Source organism: Plectropomus leopardus, chromosome 9 (assembly GCF_008729295.1).
Source record: "Plectropomus leopardus isolate mb chromosome 9, YSFRI_Pleo_2.0, whole genome shotgun sequence".
Classification (NCBI taxonomy): Eukaryota; Metazoa; Chordata; class Actinopteri; order Perciformes; family Serranidae; genus Plectropomus; species Plectropomus leopardus.
In genome coordinates this window covers 33,879,513-33,906,933 of record NC_056471.1, presented here as the reverse complement: position 1 = coordinate 33,906,933, position 27,421 = coordinate 33,879,513, and the positions used below count along the sequence as shown (strand labels likewise).

Below are 27,421 nucleotides of genomic sequence, written 5' to 3'. Positions count from 1 at the left end.
GTCACTCCGGCCTGGACGCTGTGGAGCTCTCCCTCTCTCCTTTCTCCCCTCCTCTCCCTCTCCCCCTCCTCTCCTCCTCCTCTCCCTCTCCTCTCCTCCTCCTCTCTCTCTCTCTCCTCTCTCCCCTCCTCTCTCCTCTCTCCTCCTCTCTCTCTCTCCCTCTCCCCTCCTCTCTCCCCTCCTCTCTCCTCTCCCTCTCTCTCCTCTCTCCTCTCCTCTCCCCTCCTCTCTCTCTCTCTCCCTCTCCTCTCTCTCTCCTCTCTCCCTCTCCTCTCTCCTCTCCTCCTCCTCTCTCTCTCCTCTCTCTCTCCTCCTCCCTCCTCCTCTCTCCTCCCTCTCCCTCTCCTCCTCTCTCCTCCTCCCTCTCCTCTCTCTCCTCCCTCTCCTCTCTCTCCTCCCTCTCCTCTCTCTCCTCTCTCCTCCTCTCTCAGGGCTGCAGCATCCGTCTCTTCGATGCCCTCTCGCTCTGTCTTTCTAATTAGACAGCCTTCTGGAGCAGGTAGCCTCAGTCCGATTGCTCTCGTTCTTTCTCTCTCCAGACTATCAGTGTCACTGACGAATCAATAAAGCATCAGAGTAGAAAGCACAGAAATCAGCACACCTGGGACTGCCCCGACTGCTGCTGCTGCTGCTGCTAACTGCTGCCGCTGCTGCTGCTACTAACTGCAGCTACCTGCTGCTGTTAACTGCTGCTTCTGCTGCTGCTACCTGCTACTGCTGCTGCTAACTGCTGCTGCTACTGCTGCTGCTACCTGCTGCTGCTGCTGCTGCTCCTGCTAACTGCTGCTGCTGCTGCTGCTGCTACTGCTGCTGCGGCTGCTTCTGCTGCTGCTACCTGCTGCTGCTGCAGCTGCCTGCACTGCAACTTCCACTCCAACACTGAGACACCAGACAAAGAGCAGCCATGTGTCCATGTCAGAGCAGGGACGGTGGGTCTGTGAGGCAAGTTTGACCTTTTCAAACCTGGAGAGACATCTCTTTTTCTTGTCATGTTTTTAGACGCCATTTACAAGTATGTAACCCATTGAATCCCAAGCAAGTTGGTGCAAAAAAAAACAAACTTGGCAAAAAATGTTCCACAAACTGCAAGAAATTAGTAGATTTAGAATTTTATTTTAGGAAAAAGCTAGGGAAAAACTATATTTGTAATTATCACAATTACATTTCCACGTTACAGAAATGTTATAACATTTTAGGCACTTTCTCTAAGTCTCGTTTGCCTTGTTTGTGTTATCCATTTTTTGATTGCTTTTTTTTGTTTTCATACTAATTTTCTGGTATTTTTCTTGTACTTGTTTATGGATTTCTTACTATTATTTCGGTCATTTCTGTTATTGCTTCTTGCCATGATTTTGAAAGAAATCAAAATATTTTTCTCAGGTTTCAAAGGGTTAATGTCTGTTTTAAAAGATTAATGTTTGTGAGAGGACCAGACAATTTAAACTGTGGTTTTGGTTTTCTTTAAAAAAAAAAAAAATATCGGAAAAAAGACAATGACCAATTTGGCAAGAAATGCTCCACAAATTGCAAGAAATTAATAGATTTAGAAAATTATTTTTAAAACAAGCTACAGAAAATGTTAGGGCAAAAGGAAAAAAGCCAGGGAAAAATTCTATTTATAATGATCATAATTACATTTTTTACATGTTACAGAATTGTTTTAAATTTTAAGCATTTTTTTTGTATTTGTTTGCTAGTTTTCTTTTTTTTTCATAACTACTTTTCTGGTATTTTTATTGTACTTGTTTTCTAATTTCTTGCTAGTTTTTGGGTAATTTCTTCTTTCGTGGCCCATGTTTTTGACAGAAATCCAGCCAGTTTGCTCAGGTTTCAAGGGTTTCATTCAGAATTACATATCTGCAAATTTCAGCAATCAGACTGATCAAACACTTTTCCACCTCTCTGATTCCTCAAAAAATCTTGACTGTTGCTTCCAGGAATCACAGTCTTATATATATGTACTCTCTCGCTGCTTCAAACAACAACAGCACACATGCACCCAACAGTTGCATAAAAGCCACAAAGCCCTGGAGGACAGATTCTTCAGATTCGGGAGACTTCTGACTGCACCTCAAAGCTCCTCATCACTGCTGCGACCACAATCACAGTAAACAAATCCCTCCGGGGAAATATCGCTCTAATCCCACACATCCTACCGTCCTAACACAATTAGCACACAGCACTGAAGACGTGTGCTAACCGTGCTGCTGATTCCCATCGAACATGACTGCATGTGCGGCACACTGTGTTCTTTCTAACACCAGCACAGATCGTTAAGTTTCTCCTGTTTCGACTTTCACACGCCGCACGTGTATCGGTAATCGCTGTCTAATAAACCCTCTGGAGAAATGATGCATTTCTAATGACGGCAATAAAACACAGTCCTGATGCACTTTTTATATATTCAACAGAACAAAAAAAGTTCTTGAAATGAATCTTTACTTATTCTGTTTTACACAGGGAGCACTGAGCACAGACTGAAATCTTCCGAACACTCGGTGGGTTTACATTAACCCTCAAATTGGGCAAATTGTAACTGTGACTGTAAGATACGCCTAATGGAAACATGTCAATTTTGGGAAAAAAACATTTATCCCTCCAAAAAGTTTATATGCTGACATGAGGTGGTATTTTAGGCAATTGGAAAAAGCACATTTCACTAAACTGCTATGTAAACACTTTTTTTTGGACTTTTAGGGGTCACATGATGCTATGGCTATGAGCTCTTTCGGTAAAAACCGGCTGGAACAGCGATGTCTTAATAAAAAAAACAGCTGCTTTTCGTGGCGCTCTCTTGGCAGGAAATGTGGTCACGTCTCTGTAAAAACCAACCACTTTTCATGGCATCAAACTGGCAGAAAACACAGCGATATTCTGCTAAAAAACACTGATTTTTGTGCTTTCCCAGCATTGCACACAGCAGTGTCTTGTTAAAAAATAGACACCTTTTGTGGCACTATTCTGCCAGACAACTCTGTTTTTTGTGGCAATACCCCAGCAGGAAGTGCAACAATAGTTGGGTTTCTATTAACCCTCAAGTTGCGCAGATTGAAACTGTGAATATAAAATATGCCTAATGGGAACATGTCAATTTAAAAAAAAAAACAAAAGTTTTTATACTCGCATGGGGTGGTATTCCATGACAGTCGCAAAGCTCCACATTGTGTTATATCGATATTTTGAAAATATCGTTTAAGTTTTGTCTAAGTCTCTGATAAAAACACACCGATGAACCTGGATCGGTCAGTTGCACCTTTATGTATGCATGACAGCGAACACATGTCCCTTGCGTCGGTTTTGTGCGTCGGCTGTGTGTGTCCTCAAAAATGAATGTGACGCGAGATGCAGTACCTATATTTAACCAGCGGTGGCAGCGTAGAGCAGATGTGACAGAGTAAACACAGCGGACACGTGCTCCCCGTCCTCCTGACGGGTTTCATTTAGAGGACTTACGTATCACCGACGTCGCCACTGTTGCCTTTTCTACCATGATCTCAGCATTAACACGATAGTAACCTCCTCGAGTGTCGCCATGTCTGACGTTTACGCAGTCAGTAGCCGTACACAGCCTGGGCTCTCTGGTGTGCCCTCTAGAGGCATCCTCCAGTAACACACGTCGAGTATAGAAAAGGATATATACAAAAACGCTCATGGCTGTGGCTCAGAGGTAGAGCGGTCGTCCTCCAACAGGAAGGCGGTACATGTCAAAGTATCCCTGAGCAAGATACTGAACCCAAAATTGCTCCCGATGCTGCGTCATTGGTGTGTTAGTGCGTGTGAATGGTTACGGAGTAGCAGGAGGCACCTTGTGTGGTAGCCTCGGCCACCAGCGTGTGAATGTGTGAATGTGACGTGTAGTGTGAAAGCGCTTCGAGTGGTCAACAAGACGAGAAAACTGCTACACAAGTGGAGTCCTTTCACCGTGACGCAGCCGGACACGGACGTCAGGTTTAAACATTAAGTATATTTCAGCCTTTACAGTTTCTGGTGTTTCACAGTCGTGCTGCGTTCACAGTCTCCACCCGTTCATTTGTTTCTGGACAAAGAGAGTCGAGTGTGCGGTGAGCGGCCGCACCGCGGCGTCTCTGCAGGGAGGTTCACACAAGCTGCAGGCCAGCTGAGATGGTGTCCTCAAACCTGACAGATCGCCCTCTCAGAGCCGTAATGGAGGTCTGTGGATCACATTAGACTCACATTAGAGGGACTGGCCAGAGAGGTTAATTAAGAGCGTGCGCCGCCCGAGGACTCCTCTCGCTCTCTCTCCCGCTCTCCACCATCGCCGGCTTTCTTTACCAGCACAGCAGCTGGGATTAATGGTGATGATCTTACCGAGGATGCTCCTACTTTTAATAACGGATTTTATTCTTGCGTCCCGAGGAGCTGAATTTGAACTGTTTTACACTTTAAATGAGTCCCACATTTAGAGCGCATTATGCAACCCTCTCAGCAAAATCCGGTTTACAATGCAAATAACCAAAAATTGTTGTTTTCTTAGTGTCCTTAAAAGTCCTTTTAGTTTGTGGTGGAAAACAGAAATCTCCTTAATGTTTTACAGCTGTCAGGTTTGTTTTTTAGTAGTAGTCGCAGTGGGAGTTGTAATTTATTTTGGTCCTTGTTAGGAGTTTTTTCAAGAAATCCACATAATTAAGAATAAATAACAACAAGGTGATGAATGAAAAGGGAGAAAGAAAAAGGAAAACAAAAATATAGACCAAGAAAGTGTAGACTGAAACTTAAGTGTATTATATCTACACGTATTATTTATCATATTCTCACAAGTAACTTCACTGTCAGAAAAACTGTATGTCTTTAGTACAGTTTTGATCAGAGTTGATTCTGTTCACGCAAACTATGACTAAACATGTCCGCCAACGTCCTTTTTAGTCTAGATGAGGAGGAGCAATGTCAGTAAACACCAACGGCTGACAGGTAAGGATAAAAATTTAAGTTTAAAAACAGAAATATTTACTAAAAATCTCTATTTTGGTTGCTGCGTCTTAAGCTGTGTTAAGGTGCGTTAGCCAGCTGCTGACTGTTACGAGATCACCAAGCTTTGTTTGCCTGAAAGCTAATGAGCACGTATGAATTTAAATCTGTTTTCGTTCAGTTTCCATCCAATATTAATTTCCACTTTCAGAAACATCTCTGTCATTTAGCTGATGCTTTCATCAGATGGCCTGACGGTGCTACAGGAACATTTATTTTTCACCGTGTGGCTTCGGTTCAGTGTGTGTTCACATATATTCGCCTCCTGCTGCTGCATGTTATGGATGGAAAATCCTGAATAAATAAATCACACAGCACGAAAAATAGACTGTGGAGTCACCCGAATTCACCTCCAGACAGGAAAAACCCGTCAGTCACGTGTAACGAAGGAAATTAAACAGCAGCTTTTGTTCCAGATTCTCCTCCAGCATCACAACATGACATCAAAAAACTCATCGTGTTACGCAACAACACCTGGATTCACCTATTTTGGGATATCAGCTAAAAAAACACATTAATAAGGATTCCTTAATAATGAAAAATGCTGTCAGCTGAGAGATGTTTGACTCAGCTGAACAGATCGTTCATTAACCCTTTGAGACCTGGATCCACATCCGTTTTCTTCTGCTGCATTCAGACGCCTTTAACAAGCATTTGAAATGTGTGCAAATTAGTATGATCATACTGGGAAAAAAGGCAGTCAGCAACTACATGTAATGTCCCCGACACAACAATAAGAACAAGAAAATGACCTAAAAATTAGATGAAAGAAAGGAACAAGAATCATTTGGAAATTATTAAATAATAGGGGAAAAATTTGCAAGAAAACAATATTTCTGATTATTTAAAATATGTTTACAGAAAAAAATCAAATAAATTTATTATTTCTATTTTAGCACGTTTCTAGGTAATATTCTAGTTTTATTCTTTTTGTTATTTTCCTTTTTGCTAATTTGAGGTAATTTTCTTGTAACTTTTTTTAATATAAATCTCTTGTTAATTTTTCGGTCATTTTTTGCTATGTTGCTCATGGCCTTCTTCCTGTGTTCTTGAAAGAAATAAAGGTTAGGTTAGGTTTTAGAACAAATGAGGTAACAGATCGACGGCCTTGGTTCACCTCATCATGTGAGTAAAAATAAACCATGTAACAGTTAAAAAAAAAAAAAAAAAGAGGCGGTAGACGTCAGAGTCTGATTCACCTGAAAGTGCAGCAGCAGCCGGACCGCTAATCTACCTCTTCACCCACCAACACAGCTCAGGGGATTGGAGATTACAACAACAGGATTTAGGATTTAGACTTTTTAAAAATGTTTTTATTCATTTTGCCCCAAAACTCCCCTCAGGTCTCTGACTCCCCATTCTCTCTATGTTTTTTAGAGATTTATTCTCTTCTCTATGCGTCATTTATTCATTTAAACTGAATTTTAATCCTTCAATTTGGATTTATACGAGTTAGAAATTACATTTTGTTTAAGAAAAATAAAAATAAAAAGAATAATACTAATACGATAAAGATACAAAAAAAAAGCAATAAACGAGTAAAAAGTTACTAGAAAAGTACCTGAAAATAAGAAATAAGATAAATTAAAAAATGCAAAAAGAAACAACAAAATAAATGAATGAAACTGTTTAAAAATTTTAAATGTATTTTTTCCCCTTTTTTTTCAGCAACATAACTTTAAATACAAAATTACAAGAATTCCGAATACAGTTTTGTGGATTTTTTTTCTTAGTTTTTTAATAACATCCATAATCCCCCCAACTATTTTCAGATAATTTCTTGATCATCATTACTTTTTCTTCCTCATTTTTGCATCTTTTAAGTTGCTCATTATGTTTTTTTTTTTCCTTTTTACTTTCTTGGTTTTCAGAAGTTTAATAATTTAAGTGTCCGTATGAGAGCTGCTCAGTAGTGCATGAAGCAAAAAAAACAAGATATTTCAGCGCTAAAAACCAGACTTTCTGGGGCCCTGATAGCATCTGCACTGGAGAATTACGGTGGCCAAATGTGCCCGTGCGGGTAACTCCTGCTGGCGGAGCGACTGGCGTCCGGTTTAGTGCGTAGCGAGCTTGAATGACGTGACAGAAAATCTAATGTTGTCGCTTCTTTAGACTTTCTTAATGTTACTGAACTTGGTTGTTTAAAACTGGATAGTGAAATGAGTCATTTTTCAGGGGTTTTGACCCTCAAAAAAAAGTATCCACTGATTTACAGACGTCTCTTTCCTGATGTAAGCCAATACGGAAAAAGTCTTTCTGGGCCTGTTGGCATCACGACCCGGACGCTGTAATTCCACTTTGGAATATTATGTAAAATTTGCATCAGAGCCTGGTGCACTTCATGGTAACATGTAGGTAATATGTAGGTTTTACGACAGTGGTGTTGCACTCAGAAACCTTTGGAGGGCGCCAGAGTGCACAGAATTACATAAACCAAAAAAAAAAAAACATTTATTCTGGTGACTGGTTGCAATTTATTGAAAAAGAAAAAGATCAATGGATACTTATGATCTGACAATAATCAGCCCTCACAATAATAAATATAAAATAAAAGATGACCTTTGGACCAGACTCTCACCTAAACCTGATTGTGCCTCAACGCTTTCACCAGAAACTAAAACAATCTCATCCTGAATTGGACCTTCTGGCACAGTGTCCTCACTTCGCAGGACCGTTGTCCCCTTCACCATCATTGTGACACAAGGTCCTCATAAATACTGAAACACACGAACACATTCACACACACTAAAAACGTGTCAGACTCAATCAAGCAGCGCGAGTCATGGCAGGCACGAACACATGCCCTACAACTCCGAAACGCACAACAGCACTCGTGAATGCACTCATGCATGTTCACCGGCTGTATGGACACACACACACACACACACACACACACACACACACACACACACACACACACACGGTCGGGGACTGTATGGATACTTTACTGCGGGCTCATCGTTGCGTTTCTTGTGGCTGTTTGTGTGTTTTGCCCTCCGCCCACACAAACACTCAAACCACCAGTTTCACAATCAAGCAGCGCTTCAATATTCCCCCGCAGGCCTGACAGCTTTACTCCTTATTCAATACGACCGCCTCGGACTGAGAAATCCAAGCGGACACACACAAGTGATTGATTAAATGCTTCAAAGACAAACCAACGAAAGAAAAAAAAAACCCTCCTCAGTCCTCCAGGGAAACATTGACATCGTGCTCTGTCATTTTTACTAAATATATCCAAATCAGTTTGGATAAATTAAATTAACTGACACATTTTTCAGGTCTTCGCTTTATCTCAGTTTCATCAAAGGCAGCATTCTTCAGCCCGGAGACAGTTAATAAAAAATTAAGGTGGTTTTGAGGTTGATATATGTGTGTTTTAGACTTCACAGGGATGTCGAAACAGAGACAGACGAAGGTTGTCTGAAGTCATTATTGTGTTTAAACGCTGCTGTTTTTTTCCGTCAACAGTGGTTTAAGCAATACTTTTAATACACAAACACATTCACTAACACACATCAATACGACCCTCACAAACACAAAACACCTTCCACCAAAAATCTGGCAAAAAGTTAAATTTTGTACTTTTTCTCAAGCTTTTTATCATATAACCTGATTTTAATCAGCAGGTAGAGTTTACTCAGCTGTCATTGATATTTTTTCTGAGTATTTTAGAGACTTCCTGTTCATGCTGACTTAAAAACTAAGATCATTCTCAGCCTCAGAAACAGAAAATAATCTCACTTTAAGGGCCATTTAGTGGCTGATCCAGAGCTTTTGATCATATCACATAAACTTATTTCCACAATATATATCTCGATATTTTTAAACATCCTCGAAACTACTAACTACTAAAATATGAAATTATTAAACAAACTGCAATAAAGTGAAATAAAGTTGCCACTGTCATATAATAAGGTTGAATACACAACTGTTATAATAACATTTAATAAAATCCAGTTAAAGGATGTTAAAGAACTTTAATAATGACATTTTTAAAAAGTATTGTTATGATTAAATAAATCAAAGTAGGACCCGCGGTGCTTTTATTTTGAAGGATCCTTATTTAAGGATCTGAGAGTGAGAATATGTTTGTTATTGGGAGTAAAAATCAGGATTCAGTCCAACACAGACACACACATTCAGTCAAAACCAAAAAAACCTGCGACACTCTCATGGCTGTTTCTCCTGAATGATGCACTCCAACAAAGAAAAGTTTCAGAGCCGGAGGGGAAAGTTTCTTTGTTTTTCTTCTCGTCTGCATTGTGAATCCATTATGAGGCTCGTCTGTTTGCTCTGAAGCTCGGCTTTTAATCGCGCTCAACGCTCAACGCTCCGCCCATGAAACATTGATGCCACGAGTCTCTGTGCGGTGATGAGCTCCAACACAAAGCGATTCTGCAAAAAGGCCCGAGGACGGACGGAGGGGAGCAGGGATTTTATCCAAACTGCATACTGCATACGTGTTTACACTGCCAAAAAGTGAAGGTTTTAAACTATTTGTTTCTCTTCTGTTTGGAGACATCAACACCAGTTTGGACAAAGCTGAAGCTCGTGTGTGAACAAAATAACCGTTTGTGTTTGAACACTTTGAAACAGAACTCGTCTGTGCGCTCCTGCTTCTTAAAAATCATTTCTCAAACGTTTTCTCTCTTTATGCCCTTTTTTCATTTGCATTTTAAACAAAGATTATGGATTCAAGTTAAGCATTAAACTATCCAAATTCATCTTTGTCAAATCCTTATGTCAAGTATTTTGGTGGTGTCAGAATCACCGTCGTCACGTGGATAACTTCTGACTTTTAAGAACTAAAAACACACTGGTTTATGGATTAAAACATGATGAATGTGAATGTTTGTCTGCGTCACAGATGCGACAGTGTGTTCACCTTCATGTGTCGTCGCCTCCGTCTGAAGCGCAGCAGCTCCTTGTGTTGGCGGGCGATGAAGTTGACGGCGGCGTACTCCAGCAGGGCCGAGAACACAAACAGCAGACACACGGCCATCCAGATATCGATGGCTTTTACATAGGACACCTGCAGAGAGGGGACGAAGCGCCAGAGTTTGAGGAAGTGTCAGTGAGATCATCGTGGTTTAGTGCCGAACGATGGAAAAAAACAAACTGCGATGACGAATATTGATCTAAAGCTCTGGTGCCCAACAAGAGGTCACCAAGACCTTTTTGATTTTCAGCCGTACAAAAAACTTCGTTGGGTCAAATTTAGATTATGATTCAAAGTATAAAGTATAAACTCCTGAACATGCTAAACTGCCTTGTATTGAAATAAAAAATACGCAATAAAAACATCATTAACAACAAAATCAAACAAAAAAACAAAGAGCTACTAGAACAATGACCAAGAGTCAGCGAGAAGAAAATACTGAATTTGACAAAAAAGAAGCGTCTTATATCTGTGGAAGTGTGTGACAATCACAACAAAACAAAATTCACACAAGAAATCACATAAACAGTTCAAAAAATCGCACTTATTGCAATCAAAATTTAGGTTTGTCGTACAGTTTATCAGTTATTCTGCACTGTTGTTGTTGTGCATTAAATATAACAGGAAATTCTATACAACATCTTATCGGGGCGTCAGTGTCCTTAATGAGCGGGAGCCGCTGTTCTTTGGGTCGCCGAATATGGGATCAGCCACCGCAGTGTGACGTCAGCTTGTGTTTCTCTAAAAGTTGAGTCTTACGGCGTTTTCCCAGCAGCAGCCCAGATTCACCATCTTCATTCATACGAGCGGGAGAAGTTGCATTTTCATCGCAACACTGGATTTGGTGTGAATGCAGTCTTAACTGTGCCCAAAACGTGTCTAAATATGTGGCCGTGGGGTGATTCAGTGGAGCGAAAAAGCTGCAGAGTCTCAGGTTTTGAGGCGAGGAAGAGACGCGAGCGGTCAGTTGTGGGTTAATCCAGTTTGAATGGAAATTCTGAGAGAGAGAGGGAAATTAAAACACTCTCCGCTGATTAAAACTCTTCAGCTGAAGTGCTCCTGAACGCGACTTTTCACCTCCACAGAGTCAGACGTTAAACCACTCAGCTGGCTTTGCTCAGGGGCCGCTTTGGAAAAATGACAGGAGGCCGGGGGCCGGGGGCCGGGGGCCGGTGGGGACAGCTCACAGCATTTAGCATGTTTCTAGGATTTAAAGACATTTCTCTGATTTTAGGACATTTCTCTGATTAAAGGACATTTTCCAGATTTTAGGATGTTTTTAGGATTTAAGGATGTTTCTCTGATTACAGGACATTTTATAGATTCTAGGATGTTTCCAGGATTTTAAGGCATTTTTCAGATTTACTGACATTTCTAGGATTTTAGGACGTTCATAGGATTTTGGGATTTCTACAGGATTTTAGGGACAATTCTTGGAATTTAGGACATTTTCCAGATTTTAGGATGTTTCAAGGATTTTAAGGCATTTCTCAGATATAAGATGTTTCTAGGATTTGGGGATGTTTCTATGTTTTTCCAGATATATCTGTGACTTAAGGACATTTTTAGGATTTTAGGACATTAGGGTCTTAGCCAAGACCTCTGTCAGGGAATGTGGGGGCTCATTCACTGACACTTTTTTTGATCAACAAGCTCTATATTGATAATGTTTTATGCACTCTGGCACCTTATTTATACTAAAAGTACTAAAAAAGGTCCCAGTGTGAATCACTTTATTTTTATTGTGAATTAGAATCGTTGAGGGGCCACCTGGTGCCGTATTGGGGGCCAGCTTTGGCCTGCGGGCCGTAAGTTGAATATCACCAGTCTGGATCAAATATTATGATGCCGGTTATATAACAGCAGACTGAACAGACCAAAAGCTACAACACGAGGACTCAGCACACAGAGCCGGCCGCCTGTCAGGAGCTTCCTCATACAATCAGAGACGGACAAGGTGAGCTCCGTCCACGTAATGAGGGCTAAACGATGTCTGCTTGGATCTTTGTCTGATTGCTATCTGCCCGCCAAGTGCCATTTTTCAAGTGCATTCACTCCGACCTGTCATAACGGCGCTCCGCGTCTGCACGCAATTACAGCGTGCAGCCTGAGAGGGAGATCCCCGCTCTGTCGCACAGAGAGAAAACCCACAATCAGCCGTTTAAAAACCAATTAAACTCTGACTTCAGATCACTTTCACAAACACACGCAGTGCTCATCATCGCCGCTCGGCCTTGTTGTGATTCATGAGTCTGATGCACATTTATCTCCGAATGCCCGACTGATTCTCCCTCAGAGCTGCAGAGAGCCGCTGAGGCCTAAACGGTCAACTGGTTCACTCGGTTTGATGGTCATCGAGGCAGAGCGAGAGAGCGAGAGAGAGTGAAGCAGAAAAAGAACAAGAAGAGGATTCTTAGATCTGACCAGTTCAGAGATATGACAGTATTTTAAGAAATGGAGAAAAGGAGAGAAGACTGCCTGCTCCGGATAATCAAACGTAGGTCAGAAACTTGAGTCGGGTGCTCATGGAAAATCCCGGCACTCCAAAAACTGAGAAAACGAGGAGGAATTACATTAAAAAGCCTTGATTGTAGTGGCTATAATCATTAAAAATCCAACATGTTTTCACCACTAACGGCCTTCGTCAGGACTTTAAAACATTTAAATTTATAAAAAGGACTTACCATCTTTCTGTGTGTGAAATGGTTAATGACACACGTCAAAAACATTCATTTTCTCATATAAACAGAAACATTTGTTTGGAGATGCTTCAGTCAGAATTCTGTTCTCAAAATACGGTTTCTATATTTCATTTTTTTCTGCTGTGTTATATTTACTTTTGGAAACTGTATGTGTTGCTTTAAGGTTTTATTTTGAAGGTTTTTGGATGGAAATTTAAAATAAGCTCTTTGTTTTGGGATAAAAGCAGATTCAGAAAAAAAGTCAAGAACTCTCAACTTCTATGAAGCAATTTAGGCAAACACATCAAACCCTCCCCCCCCCCCCCCCAGCCTGGAAACCTAAACACAAAATGAATCTCTCTCTGAGAGCCGCTTGAAAGGCATTCTGGGAAAGAAAACCACTAAGTGAAGTAAATGAAGCCGGTGGAGAGAGAACAAATTGTTGGACATCATGTCTCTAATCAGTTTATTTCCTGCTGTCCTTTTCTTTTACTGCCAGTTTGTAGCTTTGTAACGTTCTGTAGAAACATTTACAGTCAGAGACAAACTGAAAAAAAAAAAGCTGTTTTATTGTGTTGGTTAAACAGAGCGCCACGGGGACGGCGTTTTTCTGCCGGCCGACCCTGAGGCTAATATCACCGCAGTTTCCTTCGTCAAAAAGCCGATGGGATTTTTCCATGGGATTTTGGATTATTGCAGAAAAAAATAAGCTCTGTCTGACATTTATGATAATTACATGTTTTGTTCAGTAAGATAATTTTCATAAATAAACACCACTTTTAGGATTTTTTAAGCCTTAATGCAATCAGAGGTAAAAAGCTGACACTAGGCTATAAAGAAATGGTCACGTCGGGTTCACTGCAAGACTGTACAGCCATATTTGGCATGAGCAACTGCCTTTTTATCCCTAATACCTTTTATTTATTGTATTTTATTTATTGTTTTGCTTTTTCAGGTATTTTTTTTATATTTTCCTTTTATGATCTAATTTTTTTTTTTTTTTTTTACTAATTTTGTTATTTCTTCTTAAATTGCTTATTGCCTTCTTACTATTTTTAGAAAAAAAAAAATAACCAAGCCAATTTTCTTAGGTTTCAAAGGGTTAACCATGGCACTGTATTGGATATTGGGGTGCCAATCTTGATTGTGTTTTCCCCAGTCTGGAAATAAAATACTGGATTTCCTAATTGTCACATTAAACACATCATGTAATGTGCTAAATAATTCTCAAAAATCAAATATTTCCTCTCCCGCCTTTATTTTCTCCTCCCTCCTCTCCTCTCTTTGCTTCGCCTGACATGGCAGCCCTGTGTGGCATGTGAGAGGAGCCGTGTGTTTAGGTGAGTGTGTGTGATTGATAGTACACACACACACTCAGATGTGTGTGTGTGTGTGTGTGTGTGTGTGTGCGTGTGTGTGCGTGTGTGTGTGCAGTATGCCCACCTAAGCTCAGCTGTGCTGTGTGATCATTATTGTGACAGCTGAACTGCAGAGGAATCACGGTTCACTTGTTCAATTTTTAGAGCGCATGAAGCACCTAATGTCAATAAACAGTGTGTGTGTGTGTGTGTGTGTGTGTGTGTGTGTGTGTGTGTGTGTGTGTGTGTGTTGGGGATTACAGCTTCCCTGGACATAATTATACAATCCTACTGGCTCACGCAAAGTCGGACCGTTTTTTTTTTCTCCCCTTTAATCTGAAAATCCCTCACAGGAAAAGATTTCTCTCGCTTTTTAAAACTTATTTTTCTCATCTTTGTTTCCTTCAGCTTCCTCTGTTGAATGTGTTTTTTTCATTCCTCTCCTCCTTTTCCATTATTTCTCTCTCATCCCTCCATCTGTCTGCCTCTTTTCTCTCCTCTCTGACAGAAATGATTCAATGAAAAGGACATTTTTGTCTTATCTCTCCCTTTATTTCTTTCTCCACCTTTCCCTATTTGTTCCATTAATTCCCCTCCGTGTCTCTATTTCTCTTTCCTTCATTTTGCCTCTCCTTGTTTTCAACGTTCATTTCTCAGCAGAAACTGAAATGCTCTGTCTATCTATTCCAATTGTCTCTCACATCCGTCTTCTGTTCTTCAGCTCTCTCGCTGCATTTGTTTATTGGAAATCTCTGCTGAAAACATCAGCCGTCCTCAAACTTCACGCCACAGCTCAAACATCTTTTTTCAGCTGCTGATAAAATAAAGTTTACCTCCTGTATTTAGCCCGATGTGTCCTGATAAGCCATGATCGAAACAGACACAGATGTACTGTAAATGTAATTTGTTCTTTGACCCAAATATTTGTTTCTTTAATTACTTATTTGATCACTATTTTATACTTTTTTATTGTTATACCTAAAGGAAAAGTTTGAGGAAATCTCCTTCTCTGTTTCTTGCAGAGTTTGGAGAGGAGATTGAAACCATTCTCATGTCTCAGTGGGTGAGTTTGCATCACAGATTCGTGCAAAACGTAAGCGATATTTTAGATATTTAATCACACAACACGCTCTCGTCCCAGCTCGTCACACGGAGCCGCTCCGTCAGCGACCTTCTGAGTCTACTTATGATGATTTAGGTTTCCTTCTGCGTCAGCTGTTCACGCTCCAGGGTGTCGTTACCGTGTCAACAAATGCACATGGCGGGATGATGCAGCACGCTATTTATGTTTACACAACAGCACACGGCGACCACGGCGGACCGTTGCGATGGTTAGGTTTAGGCACAAGAGGCATATGGTAAAACCCCGAACACATCCCCACAGGAAGAGATCTCCGGACTCCTGCACCAGAGTCACTTTGTGGGAGCGTTGCGCGCGCCCTAAAGCAGCGCACTCTTGTGTTATTACCTGACGCTGTCCTTCAGCGTTTCATGGGCACGCTTGTCCAGCTGCGTTCTTAAGTGATGCCGCTCATGCATGTTGCATGTGGACGCGCCCGGTGCAGTCCGTGGTTCTGTCCGAGCACGATGTTATCTGAGTCCGTCCAGCCACGTTTCAGTTGGACACCGAAGGCGGCTTTTGGCATCACGCTCGTACGAGTGGCGTATTTGATGAGTTGGGAGAGGTACCAGGCTGACCAACACCTTTAACGCTCACTAACTTACAGGCTGGTTTCAATTACGGACAAACCGTCGGGTTAAAATGACTATTTGTGAATTTAGTGGGAGTTACAGGAACAGTTGTTTTTTTGCAAACAGGCGGGTACAGTAACGTCCTGGTGATGTATTCAGGGAACTACTGGAGACACAGCACAGAAGTCCTGGGCCAATTTTCCAATTTCAGTCCCAAAATATGACTGTTTCTCACTTTAAAACTCTTAATTTTACACTGTTATTGTCTTACAGCAGCTCAGTCCGGCTGGCTCTGAAAGGTGCGTTTGATTCCTCACCTTGGGCAGCGAGGCTCTGGAACCGGAGCTCTGTGTGGTCATGGTCAGCACGGTGGTGATGCCCAGACCCACCCGGGCGGGCGCCGCGTCCATGTTGATCCAGAAGGAAACCCAGGACAGGATGACGATGAGCAGCGACGGGATGTACATCTGGATCAGGTAGTAGCCCATCTGACGCTCCAGGTGGAAACGAGCCTCGATACAGGTGAATTTACCTGCCGGGGGAGGGGAGAAAATGCATCATTTCATTAAGAAGGAGAAAATACATCATTTCATTAGGAAGGAGTTTACGAAGAGGAAGATATAAATGATTCTGACAAACAGTCAGTATGTTTCGGTGCAGTGAAGCCACGGTTATAGATCGATCAGGTCATGGTGTGTCACTTTTTTATCTAAAATAAATCTAAAATATGCACTGAGCCCGGGAGGTGACAAGGATGTGTGTTTTTGTTGTTTGTTTAACTTGTTTTTTTTAATTGTTACTAAAATGTACCCGCAATGTATTTGTGTTTCACGCACGCAATCTATTAAAATGTGCACGCAAAACATAAATAAATGAAGTTCATAGGAGGTGGCATCAATCCTCTCTCAATTTAGCCAAAACAGGTCAAATATGACGATCATGAATGAAACCAGGTCATACCGAGGCAGAAACAGCCTTTCAGTAACAAAATGGGAGCTGCAATCACTTTTTCGGCAGGTTGAAAAGTGCTTTTTATGTGCTGTAATTTGCGCATGCTTTATTAAAATGTGCAAGCAAATACGAATGAATTGCCTGCGCACTTTAGTAAGATGCTGGTGTGATTAAGTAATTTGTGCATGCGGAAAAAACAAAACAAAAAGCCCACATCTTTGTCACCTCCCAGGCCCTGAGCCAAAATTACAAACGCAAGTCCCTCCTCACCCCCCCCGCCATAAAAAACACACACTCACTGTTGTAAACACGCTGGTGCGTCACCACGTGACGGAAAAGCTCGACTTCTAATCGAATTATCTGGGTGCGTTAGTCCGATTTCGTATTTATTCGATTTAGTTCGATTTCAGTCGCACCAACACGTTCACATGGATTTTAAAAGTCCAGTTTTAGTCGGACTGCCACAATAATTCGAACTTTTCTAACTTTATGTAAATGCGCTGAATAGATGCTTTCTTACATCAAATGAACCATAACAAAGCTCAAACTGAGCGGAGCTGCTTTTCAGTATTAATTCTGAGCATAAAAGATTCATTTCTACAAAACTTAAAAGCAAATCACAGCTCACAGACAAAGTAAAAACCTCCTGTTATGTTTTACTCCGTTTTGTTGAAATCTATTCTGATTTTAAAAGCAAAAGAAAACGAGTCGACCCTCCAAAAAGGTTATTACTTTGTAATGAGACGGCTGCTGAGACTTCCAGCTTCAAACACGCTCACGACTCACTTCTGTATTCAGGGAGCCAATCATTTTGTCTCAGTGGGTGTCCTGTTTTTCAGCATCTCGTTGGGAAAATTGCAGCACATCAAGAACAAGAGGTTGATTCCAGGAAAAATAAATAATAACGGCCGGTCGATGTTTAAACTCGACTTTAAAGCAAAATGTGCTCTCATCAGTTTCCCCGAGGCGCCACCGTTTCATTAGCACTGAGGAGCGATTCTGAATTCTCTATTATCTTCATCTGAACAGGCACATTATCCCAACAGCGACACCGCCGCGTCCCCCGGAAAGACACAGGTGATGAGACGGAGGGTGTGTGCTGAAAGAGGCGAGGAGAGAGGGAGGAAGGAGGCGAGAAGGAGGGATTAGAGAGGGAGAGGTTGTTGGACCGGCAGTGAAAAGGAGGATAAGCCGCGGAGGGAAAAATAGAGGGACTGAAGACAAAGTTGACAGCTTTGAGACAAAATGTCATCTTTCTTCAGCTCCGGCACTCTAAGCCAAAGTGTAAATCATGAGCGGAAAATCAGAGGGACACAAATGCTCGGCTTTGCTGAATATCAAATGAAAGCAAACACGGTAAATACTTGACAACAAACACAGCAGGTGGTTTTAAACTGCCAGTTACTTGTTGCAGGAAGAGCAGAGTCGCAGATCAGACGAGCATGTTCGACTGAAGAGGGAGATGTTAGCGCCTTGTCTTCCCTCATAAACGCAATATTTTTGTGAGGTGGTGGCACATTATTAAAGCAAACTAAAAATAAAAGCTGTGACGCACAACAATAATTATTTCAACCGATAATTTCCAGCTTCTCATGATAAGATACTGATAATCGATAACTTTGTTTGTTTTTCATTACCTGAGGGTATGAAAGGCTGAGATGTGGTGAGTTTGTGCATTTGCATAAAAAAATCAAATTTTTTGCAAAAGAAAGTCATTTTCAAGAGCAAAATCAATTTAATTTATATATATATATATATATATATATATTTATAAAGTCTTATATTATATTATGTCTTATCTTCTTATGTCAGCTTGAATTGTACAAAAATAATGCTGAAAATAATAATACTGTGTTTGAGTTCTAGTGGAACTACAGAGAGGAACGTTTCCCAAACTGTCAGGAAGCAGCAGCTACAGAACCGTCCCTAAGAAACGGCTCTGCTGTGATCTCTGCAGGTTTAACATGTTGTTCTGCTTGTTGTTGGAAGGAATCAAACATCAGATATCAGTTTATTCTTTCAGCAGAACTGAGCTGGAAACTCACTACACCTGAACTCAAACCACGTGTCCTCTCATCATGTCCTCTCATCGTGTCCTCTCATCATCATGTCCCCGTCACACACACAGCAGAAGGAGGGAGACGGCGGCCGCTTACACCGGCGTTCAGCGGTTACGGTGAGCAGCGAGCACGCTAATAAATGACAGTAACAGGACCGGATTGAGACATTTTGGTGTCATAGAAGAGACTGAGATCACCGGAAGGACAATGAGAGCGGAGAGGACAGACGGAGACACCGAATGAGAGTAGAGCGGACATTCGAGACTCGGGTGCATTTACATTTGTTTAAATGTGGATTAATGCACACTGTCCCTTTTTTAAATAAACAAATTACAAATTAAAATAGCTCAAACAATATTTACCAGCGTTTTTGTCGGTATATTTTGGCAACGATGATATGATATGCATCTGAGGAACAATGTTCTCGTTAACACGGTAATTCCTCGGCAGAAGGCGGGGTAAAACAGAGCATTAGCCTAATAAAATATTTCCTGAGTGTTAACACAGAAATATGCTGCATTTATTTGCATTTATATGCTGCAAAAACGATAAACAATATGGATACTGGAAAATATCGGCATATTGTTGGCATCTGTGCTGCCTGTATTACAGTATGTTGTAGAAAAACAGAAATATACCATGTTTCTGTTTTTCAGTGATAAAGTTTAAAGTCATTTCACGGTATGAAAACTGTAAAAATGCAATTTATTGCTGGTGTCTGCTGCCAGCTCTTACTGTTATTTTACAGAGAAATTATTTACAGCGTATGCTTTTCCTTTGCATAAAATCAGGTTGTTTTTCAGAGTTTTATTGAGTGTCTGTTGATAGATTAGTCCTCCAATTGGCTGTTTTTTTTCTTTTTCAGAGGATATTAGGCACCAATGCATCAACTTGAACTTGATATTTTATTTTATTTTATATTACCCTCCCGGTGTCACCTTCCTTTAACTTCTTAATTTGTATTTACTGCTTTCTTATGTGCTGAGAAAACTGTGTTGTTGCAGTTGAAAGTCTGGTGATCTGCAGCTGCCTGTTGTTGTCTGCCAGGAGCGCCGTTAGTCCTTGTGTGACTGCGAAGGGAAAGTAACAGCGGATGTTTACGCTCGCAGCGTGTTGCCGTGAAAAGCGAGCGGAGAGATTAGGAGAAATGAAGTCCACCGCCTTCTCCTAATCTCTCTGCTCCCGTTTTACTACAATATGCAGTGTGTGTAAAAAAAATAATCACAATAGCTCAGTTTTAATTTCAGTCACTTTTTTAAAATCTAATTTCTTTTACTTTTTCTGCACGGGGCCTCGCAGCAATCACCTGTCAATCAAACACTGTGGGTGGGATATGTGAATACTCTGGAGAAAATACTGAAAAAAACGAACAAAAAGTGGCATTTTCTGCACAAAAACAACGTGCATACAGAAAATCTGCACCAAAGATAATTACATTAACACACTGCAGTGGTCTTATTTACATTGCAGTACAGTAGCAACAGTAACAAAATGTCCCTTCTTCTCTTTCTGTAATGTAATGAGCGCGCCGGGGCTCATAATAAACCGCCAGAGAGCCAGGGAGCAAGATGGCCGACGATCCATTTAATCAAAGAAGATCAATGAAAGGCAGCCTCATCAATTAGAGTTAACCCTAACAGACCGGAGAGGAGGAAGAGGCCGGGAACGAGCGGAGGAAATGTGATGTTAGAGCGAGAGGAGAGAGGGATGAGGAGGAGAGAAAGATGTGAGAGGACAGGGGGAGAGAGGGAAGGAGAAACTGACAGCAGCAGGAGGAGGAGAGGAAGAGGAAGAGGAGGAGGAGGAAGAGGAGAGTCGATGGGGTTGGACTTGATTTATAGCTGTGATACACTTCAGAGCTTTTAAGTGCTGTCCATATTTTCCATCTGATAAGAAGATTGAAATTATTCAGCCGGACCCCCTATCTCACTGAGCAGTCTGTGTGTGTGTGTGTGTGTGTGTGTGTGTGTGTGTGTGTGTGTGTGTCCTGTTTCTAATACTGCACACACTCTCTCTGGTATGTACAGAAAGCTGTATGTGCATGTGTGTGTGTGTGTGTGTGTGTGTGTGTGTGTGTCGCAGTGTTTCCTGATGCGATAGTGCCCCCTAAACCAGGTATTTTTATCCAAAACATGATCTTTACTCATCATTAAGTGGGTTTTTGTGAGTAAACTGAAGCAAACTTTAACCACAGTTTTGCTGAAACTTAAAATTTCGACATAATGGCTACATACTAACGTAGAAATGTATCCGCGGTTTGCAGAAACGTACAGTGGCTGCATTTATTCTGGCGATGGGGTTGTTAGTGCGGCTGCAGACTGAAGGCGTATTTGTACAAGACTAGTACGACCTGGGGACCTCGAGCTATTTTTAATAATCACAGAGGATGTCTGTGATCTTAATCTTGTGTTTTGTAAAGTAAATATTTCACTGCAAATTACCAATATTTTGCCCAAAATAGAGGTCGTGATAATATGAGTCCAACACGAATTTGCATCTCGGAGATTTCAGGTTGTATTTAGGTTTATTGTTTTCTGAGTGCATCTTTTCTGCCTTTTGATATCATATCTGAGGGATAATGTCAGTAAATCTGACTAAAGCACAGACTTTTCTTATCCAAAACATAAGGTTATTTTTCTATGAATGAAATATTATCTCCTATGTAGATTGTGTTATTTCCCAGGGCTATCGCCTACTTCCGAGAAAAAACAGCCTGATTAAGCCTAAACTTTTATCTCCTAGCCTATGTAGGAATCCAATATGTCCTAATGAGATATTTCCTACATAGGAGATAACATCCTGTATATAGGAGATAATAACTCATATGTAGGAGATAACAACCTACATGTAAGAGACAATATCTCATGTAAGAAGTTAAAAGTTTGTCTTTTAAGCCTATGTATGAGCTAATATCTCCTATGGGATATTTCTTACATAGGAGATAACATCCTGTATGTAGGAGATAACTCATATGTAGGGGATTAACATCCTAGATGTAGGAGACAATATCTTGTTTGTGAGAGCAGAGCAGCCTAATTAAGCCTAAAAGTATATCTCCAAGCCTACATAGGAGATAATATATCCTAAATGAGATATTTCCTACATGGATAACATCCTCTATGTAGGAGATAATAACTTACATGTAGTAGATAACTTCCTATATGTCGGTTCGTAGTAGACAAAATCTTGTATGTAAGAGGAGAGAAACTTAATCAAGCAATAAAGTTTATTTCCTAACTGAGATATCTCCTACATAACAGCCTGTATGTCTATCTTGTACGTAGAACATAATATCCTGTATGTAGGAGAAAATATATAGGAGATACATTTTTGGTCAACAATTGCCCTCAAAACCACCCCCCAAAAAACAAATGCCTCTGTCTGAAAAACGATCGTGGCAACAGTCATTTGATGGTTCACCACGACCAGAATCTGCAGAAATGTAAAGCAGCACTCACATTACAAATCATCTACCAAAAATGTGCACAAGTTCAATTCACCAAGTCAGCGAAATCACATGGTACTGCGACAAAAGTTTAGTATCGTTTCACTGTAGTTTGGCTAGAATCAGAGTAAGTGGGTGAGGGTTTGGAGTAAGCGGGGAGGTGTTGGTTAAGTTTGGGTGAGGAAATGTCCCGAAATGTTTGAGTGTAAACGCCTCTTGTACCCAAACACACTATTAACATGTCAGCAGCCAGAAAACAAAAGTGCCCTGCAATGCAGCAGAAAGTGTAATTAGTATTTCAAACAGGGATTTTTCTTTGTGTGTGTGCGTGTGTGTGTGTTGGGTTGGATGGAGGGATGGAAAGAAATAAAAAAGACAACAGAGAGTGGGAGAGGAGGAGGAGGAGGAGGAGGGGAGAGAGATACGAGGAAATGCTCGCTCTCTCTTGGAGTCACAACAGACTGCAGCTAATAAATCTGAGGAAAAACGACACCTTAATTCCCCCTTAATGCTTGATTGGAAAGCAGCGAGGCGTGTGCGCGCTCAGCCACGCACGCTAACACACACACACACACACACACACACACACACTTATACATGCGCGATCGCACACGCACACAAACGTGTGCAGACACAGTCAAAGAGCAGCAGCATGGCTGGAGAGTAATAAGCCGGAGATGAGATGAGAGAGGGGCAGAAAGAGAAATATGGGGAAAGGAGAGAAGAGATGGAGGTGGGAGGGCTGGGGGTAAATTGTCCTTGAAGAATTCGTGCCTTCTGCTGAAGAGAAGAAGAAGATAGCGCAGATTTTAATTCATTATGTTCAGATTCGACAGAATGTTTGAGCCTCTTCTCGCGCAGAGTTTTGGTTTTACGGCACGTAAATTTATCGTAAGCAGCACTGTAAGCAGAAAACTTTGCTATTGAGTCTCCACCTACAACAATCTGAGCAGTGTGAACTTAGTGATTTTGCTGGTAGGGGTTAAAATCGAAACAATAACAAAAGATGCAGCAATGCCGTCATTGCAGTCAGTTTCTTGTGGTTTGGATTCCTTAATGTTAAGTGTTCAGGAGGTTTTTAATGGGAGCCGAATGAGCTGCAGAGATCTCTTCCTCTCCAAAATAAACGTAACAGGTGACTTAAACCAGTGAAACCACCAAATAAAGCAGTTTCACTTTAAAAATCAGTGTTTTTCAAACACTGTTTGGCTTGTTGTAGAGGGGCTGATGTGCGCTCACCTTTTTACTCTGATTACTCAAGACTTAAACGTTATTAGGAGCCAAATTCTCCACAGAGGCTTTCTCCTTTCAGAGTAAACAGACCAGGTAATTTAACCCTTTAAGACCTGAGCAAAATGGCCTGATTTTATTTAAGAACACAAGAAGAAAGCATTGAGCAACTATGCGAGAAATGACCCCCAAAAATTAACGAGAAATTAAAGAAAATTTCCTAAGAAATGAGGGGAAAAAAAAAAGTAAAAAACAAAGACCAATAATAAAACAACCTAAGAGAGTGTTAAAATAATACATATATATTTTTTGTAACATAATTCTAAATATATATAACTATAATAAAATATATAAATATGCAAATCTTTTTTACATTTTTCCTTGGTGTTTTTTTTTTTAAAAAAAACAACAATTTTCTTATATTTTTCTCTCGCTCTGTTTTTGGACATTTTGCTTGTCGTTAGTGGTCTTCAGGCATTAAACGACCTGGCCTGTTTGAAGAGGGAGAGGTCTTTTCTCTAGGCTGAACAAATATATTACATTGTTCATGTTGTTTTTACACATTTTAATTCAGAAAAGTTACATAAAGCAACAAGCTTTGCTGAGATAAAACTTATTAGTTAGTTTGTGACGAAGTTGATTCTACGGGATGGCATTTGATTTTTATTTGTTTAATTTTCAATTATGTGTAATTGAAGTTATTTGTATTATTTATGTTTGAATGTATTGCTCCTGTGTTCATACAGTTTGTAGTATTGTGAGGTTATCTCAGGGACAAATCCTGAATATTTAATCTGTATTTTTACATGGAAAATGTGTCGCTTTTGTTTGTGAATGCAAAGATTTGGAAACAAAACAACCCACCAAACTAAACACAACAGTCAAATGATGTGGCCACAAAATGAGTTAATAATGCAGGAGCGAGTTAATATTTTATGGTGGTGGTGAAAATCTTCGAATAAATCAGATTTTATTTAGATAACTGAATCTGAAGCTCGCCTTCGAGTCTGTCAGTTTGTTGTTGATTTTTTTTTTCACCTGCATGTTGCCAAAATTGATTAATACAGTTTAACTTTTGTTGTTCAAACAGGAAATACCATAAAAGGAATCACATATGATGACAGACTGACAGGAAACAGACTTACACGTATTTATATAACAAAGCAGTGGATTACCACTACATAGTCTCTGCTGTATGTGCATGCATGCAAGTGTGTGTGCGTGTGTTTTTGTGTGTGTGTGTGTGTGTGTGAGTGGCAGTGCTGAGTCGTGTCAAGGCTTTTTCGTCTGGTGGTGGATCGTTCATCTCCTCAGCGGCGACAGCAGACGTCAACCTCTGTGTGAGTGATGGCTCTGAATCTGAACTAACCAGCCTGCGCGCACACACACACACACACACACACACACACACACACACACGCACACACACACACACTCACACACTCTGACTGTGATCAGTGGGTCGATGTTTAGGGGATGGATTTTATCTTGACCTGTCATTTTATTTTTTATTTTCGGAGAAGACAGTTTCCTTGAAAGTTTGTTTTGCTTTGTGTTGTATTTTATTGATAAGAAAAGTAATTCAGGAGAGCATCATATTTTCTACAACAGTAATATAAAAAAGACAGACATTGAATTGTATGTTTAACCTCAGAATGCAGCACTATTTTGAGAGCATCCTCTCTCTGTCACTCCATGTGTTTCTTTAGTAAATGTTGGGAGACATGATGCAGATGTACTTGTACTTCATGTAAAGTTATGTAGGTCAGGCTGATGGGTGTCATTACATACTTAGTGTAATGCCTTAGTGTGTTGCCGTAAAATAACTCAATGTTCACCTGGTTTCACACGTTACATGAACACCAGTCTCCTGGAGGAAAGTCCTGAGTCTGTTTGACCGATCCACCTTCCTAAACCTTCCTCTTACGGATGCTCTTTGTATGACTTCCTTCTTTACTTCTGTCAGCTCTTCAATCATGTGGTCGCAGCTTTTACGATTAGATGGGTTTTATGCAATACTTTTTGTAGGTATTTGTACGAATAGTGCAGTAGCCTGAACAACAACAGGAGTCAAAGTCTTATCAGGGTTAGTGCAGCAAAAATTGGAGATTTGTAGACTAAAGTCGTATAAAAACGTCATGACTGGTTTTGTCCGGCTGCGTGATCAGCTGATGCCGACTGTCCGCGTGTAATGCTGCGGCAGCAGGTACCTTCAGGCCTTAGGGATGGGATCGAAAACCTGGTTCCATTGAGGACCCGGATCTGTTTTTTTCAAAACCTGAAAATCAATAAAGTTTGAGCTTATCTTTACAGCCATTGAGTCCCGTGGGTCCTATAACGTAACCTCACATCTCGAGTCGAGTCATTTAAATCCAATCACTTGTCTGCATACATCGCTTGCAGGCTACTTCAAATTAGACCTAAATGCAGAACATTCGACTGCTGCACGACACCAGAACAGTCTTCATCATCCACGAACAGCAGCAGGAAGCACAGCCAAACTCTGCAGCAAGTCCCGATAAAAATAGTAATCCAAGGCCGAAATCCAAGTTAAAATCGACAGGATAAGAGCTAGTTAGCAAGGTCGGCTCAGTAAAATGACTATTCGGCGAATAAAACGTCATCATGATGTCTTCAAATGAAACATCTGGAAAAAGACAATGTATTTTTTTGGCGAGAAACTTGAATAATACAGTTGATTGTGTGAGAAATTTGTTTTCCTAACAATATAAGAGAGAAAAGAGATGAATTACAACCTGTTTAACATCACAGTTTACATAATTTAAACTACTGATGTCAAGATTTTCAAAGTATATATTTAAATCAAAATACTATCATTTATTTCCAAATTACTAAAAATGTGCCTGAAAGTGACAGTAAAACCAGTTCTGTTAGAAACGTATTGAAACCTCATCTTTCTAACAAATAATAGAAAAATATTGATAGTGGTATCGACAAGGACTCAGATGGTTAAAGACTCTCGATAATGGTATGAATATCACTAAAAAATAAAAATCCCCATCCCTTGTTAGGCCGTCCAGCGACATATAATAACGCCGTTGCCGGTTCTGTCCGCCCACGCTCTCAGCTAAAGCCGTCGAGTTACGAATCGAGCGGATCAAAAGGTGGTTTTTGGCGTTGGGATCTAATGTCGGTATTTGACGACTTTGGATCGAGAACGAGCTGCACAGCCGTACATCGTCGTGACAGTTTGTTTCTCTTTACAATCTTTGATGCCTTCAACTTTAGATCCCACGTTGCAAAAAAACAAATGACGTTTCTCAGCGTGTTAAAGTCTGCAGTGAAGCAAACATTTAAATATCTCTAACTTCTTCAGCTCTATTTGTGTATTTTCTGTTGATTTCAGCCTCCTACTCACTCAGGCTGATATAGATTTCCGTGTTCATATGTTTTGTGTTCTCTGAGGAGTGTAAGAGCGGCGGACTGGCGAGGTGGACGGGACAGATGGTTTTCAGCCACACATTGGAGGACCTGGAGGGAGAAACAGAGTGCGGCGGCCGCCCCCGTCCTCCGTTAGATTCTCCTCGCTCGAGTCTTTTTCTGCTTCTCTCTCTTATTTCTGTTGTTCTTCAGTTTCTCACATGACCAAAGCAGCCCTCTCTCTGTGCTTTTTCTTTTTCAAGGCTGTCCTTTCTTCAAATCCTTTTCATACTTTCATATTTTCATCTTTTCTTTCCGTTTTACAACTCTCAGCTTTTGAATTTTCCCCTTTTTTCTTTTGACTTCTTTAATCTACACTTTCTTTTATCCGTTCCAAACCACTTTTAGCTTTTGGCTTTTTTCTTCTCCACATTTTATTTTCTCACCTTCTTTACTTTTTACTCCTCTCACATCCCTTTACGTCGATTTAAAAAAATACATATATTTATATATTCTCTGCTGCTCGTTCTCTCCTTGTTTAAATTCTAAAATGTTTTTAAACATTTTTGCACTGACATACGAACAGAAAACTCTGAATAAATCAACAGTTATTTCGGAGTTTGTGGCTGAAACAAACTTAGCAGCTCAGTGTTTCTCCTCTTCACTGAGTCACACTGAAAGTTTCATGACATCGG

At 40.6% G+C, this 27,421-nt stretch overlaps 1 protein-coding gene across 1 annotated transcript in view; it reads right to left on the bottom strand.

Moving 5' to 3' along the window:
- The window catches only part of glra1 (glycine receptor, alpha 1), a 107,024-nt gene that overhangs the window by 11,678 nt on the left and 67,925 nt on the right, over positions 1 to 27,421 (bottom strand). The window contains 2 exon segments of the mRNA XM_042492906.1: positions 9,875 to 10,021; positions 15,977 to 16,191. Of these exon segments, the coding sequence (XP_042348840.1) occupies positions 9,875 to 10,021; positions 15,977 to 16,191 (362 nt within the window).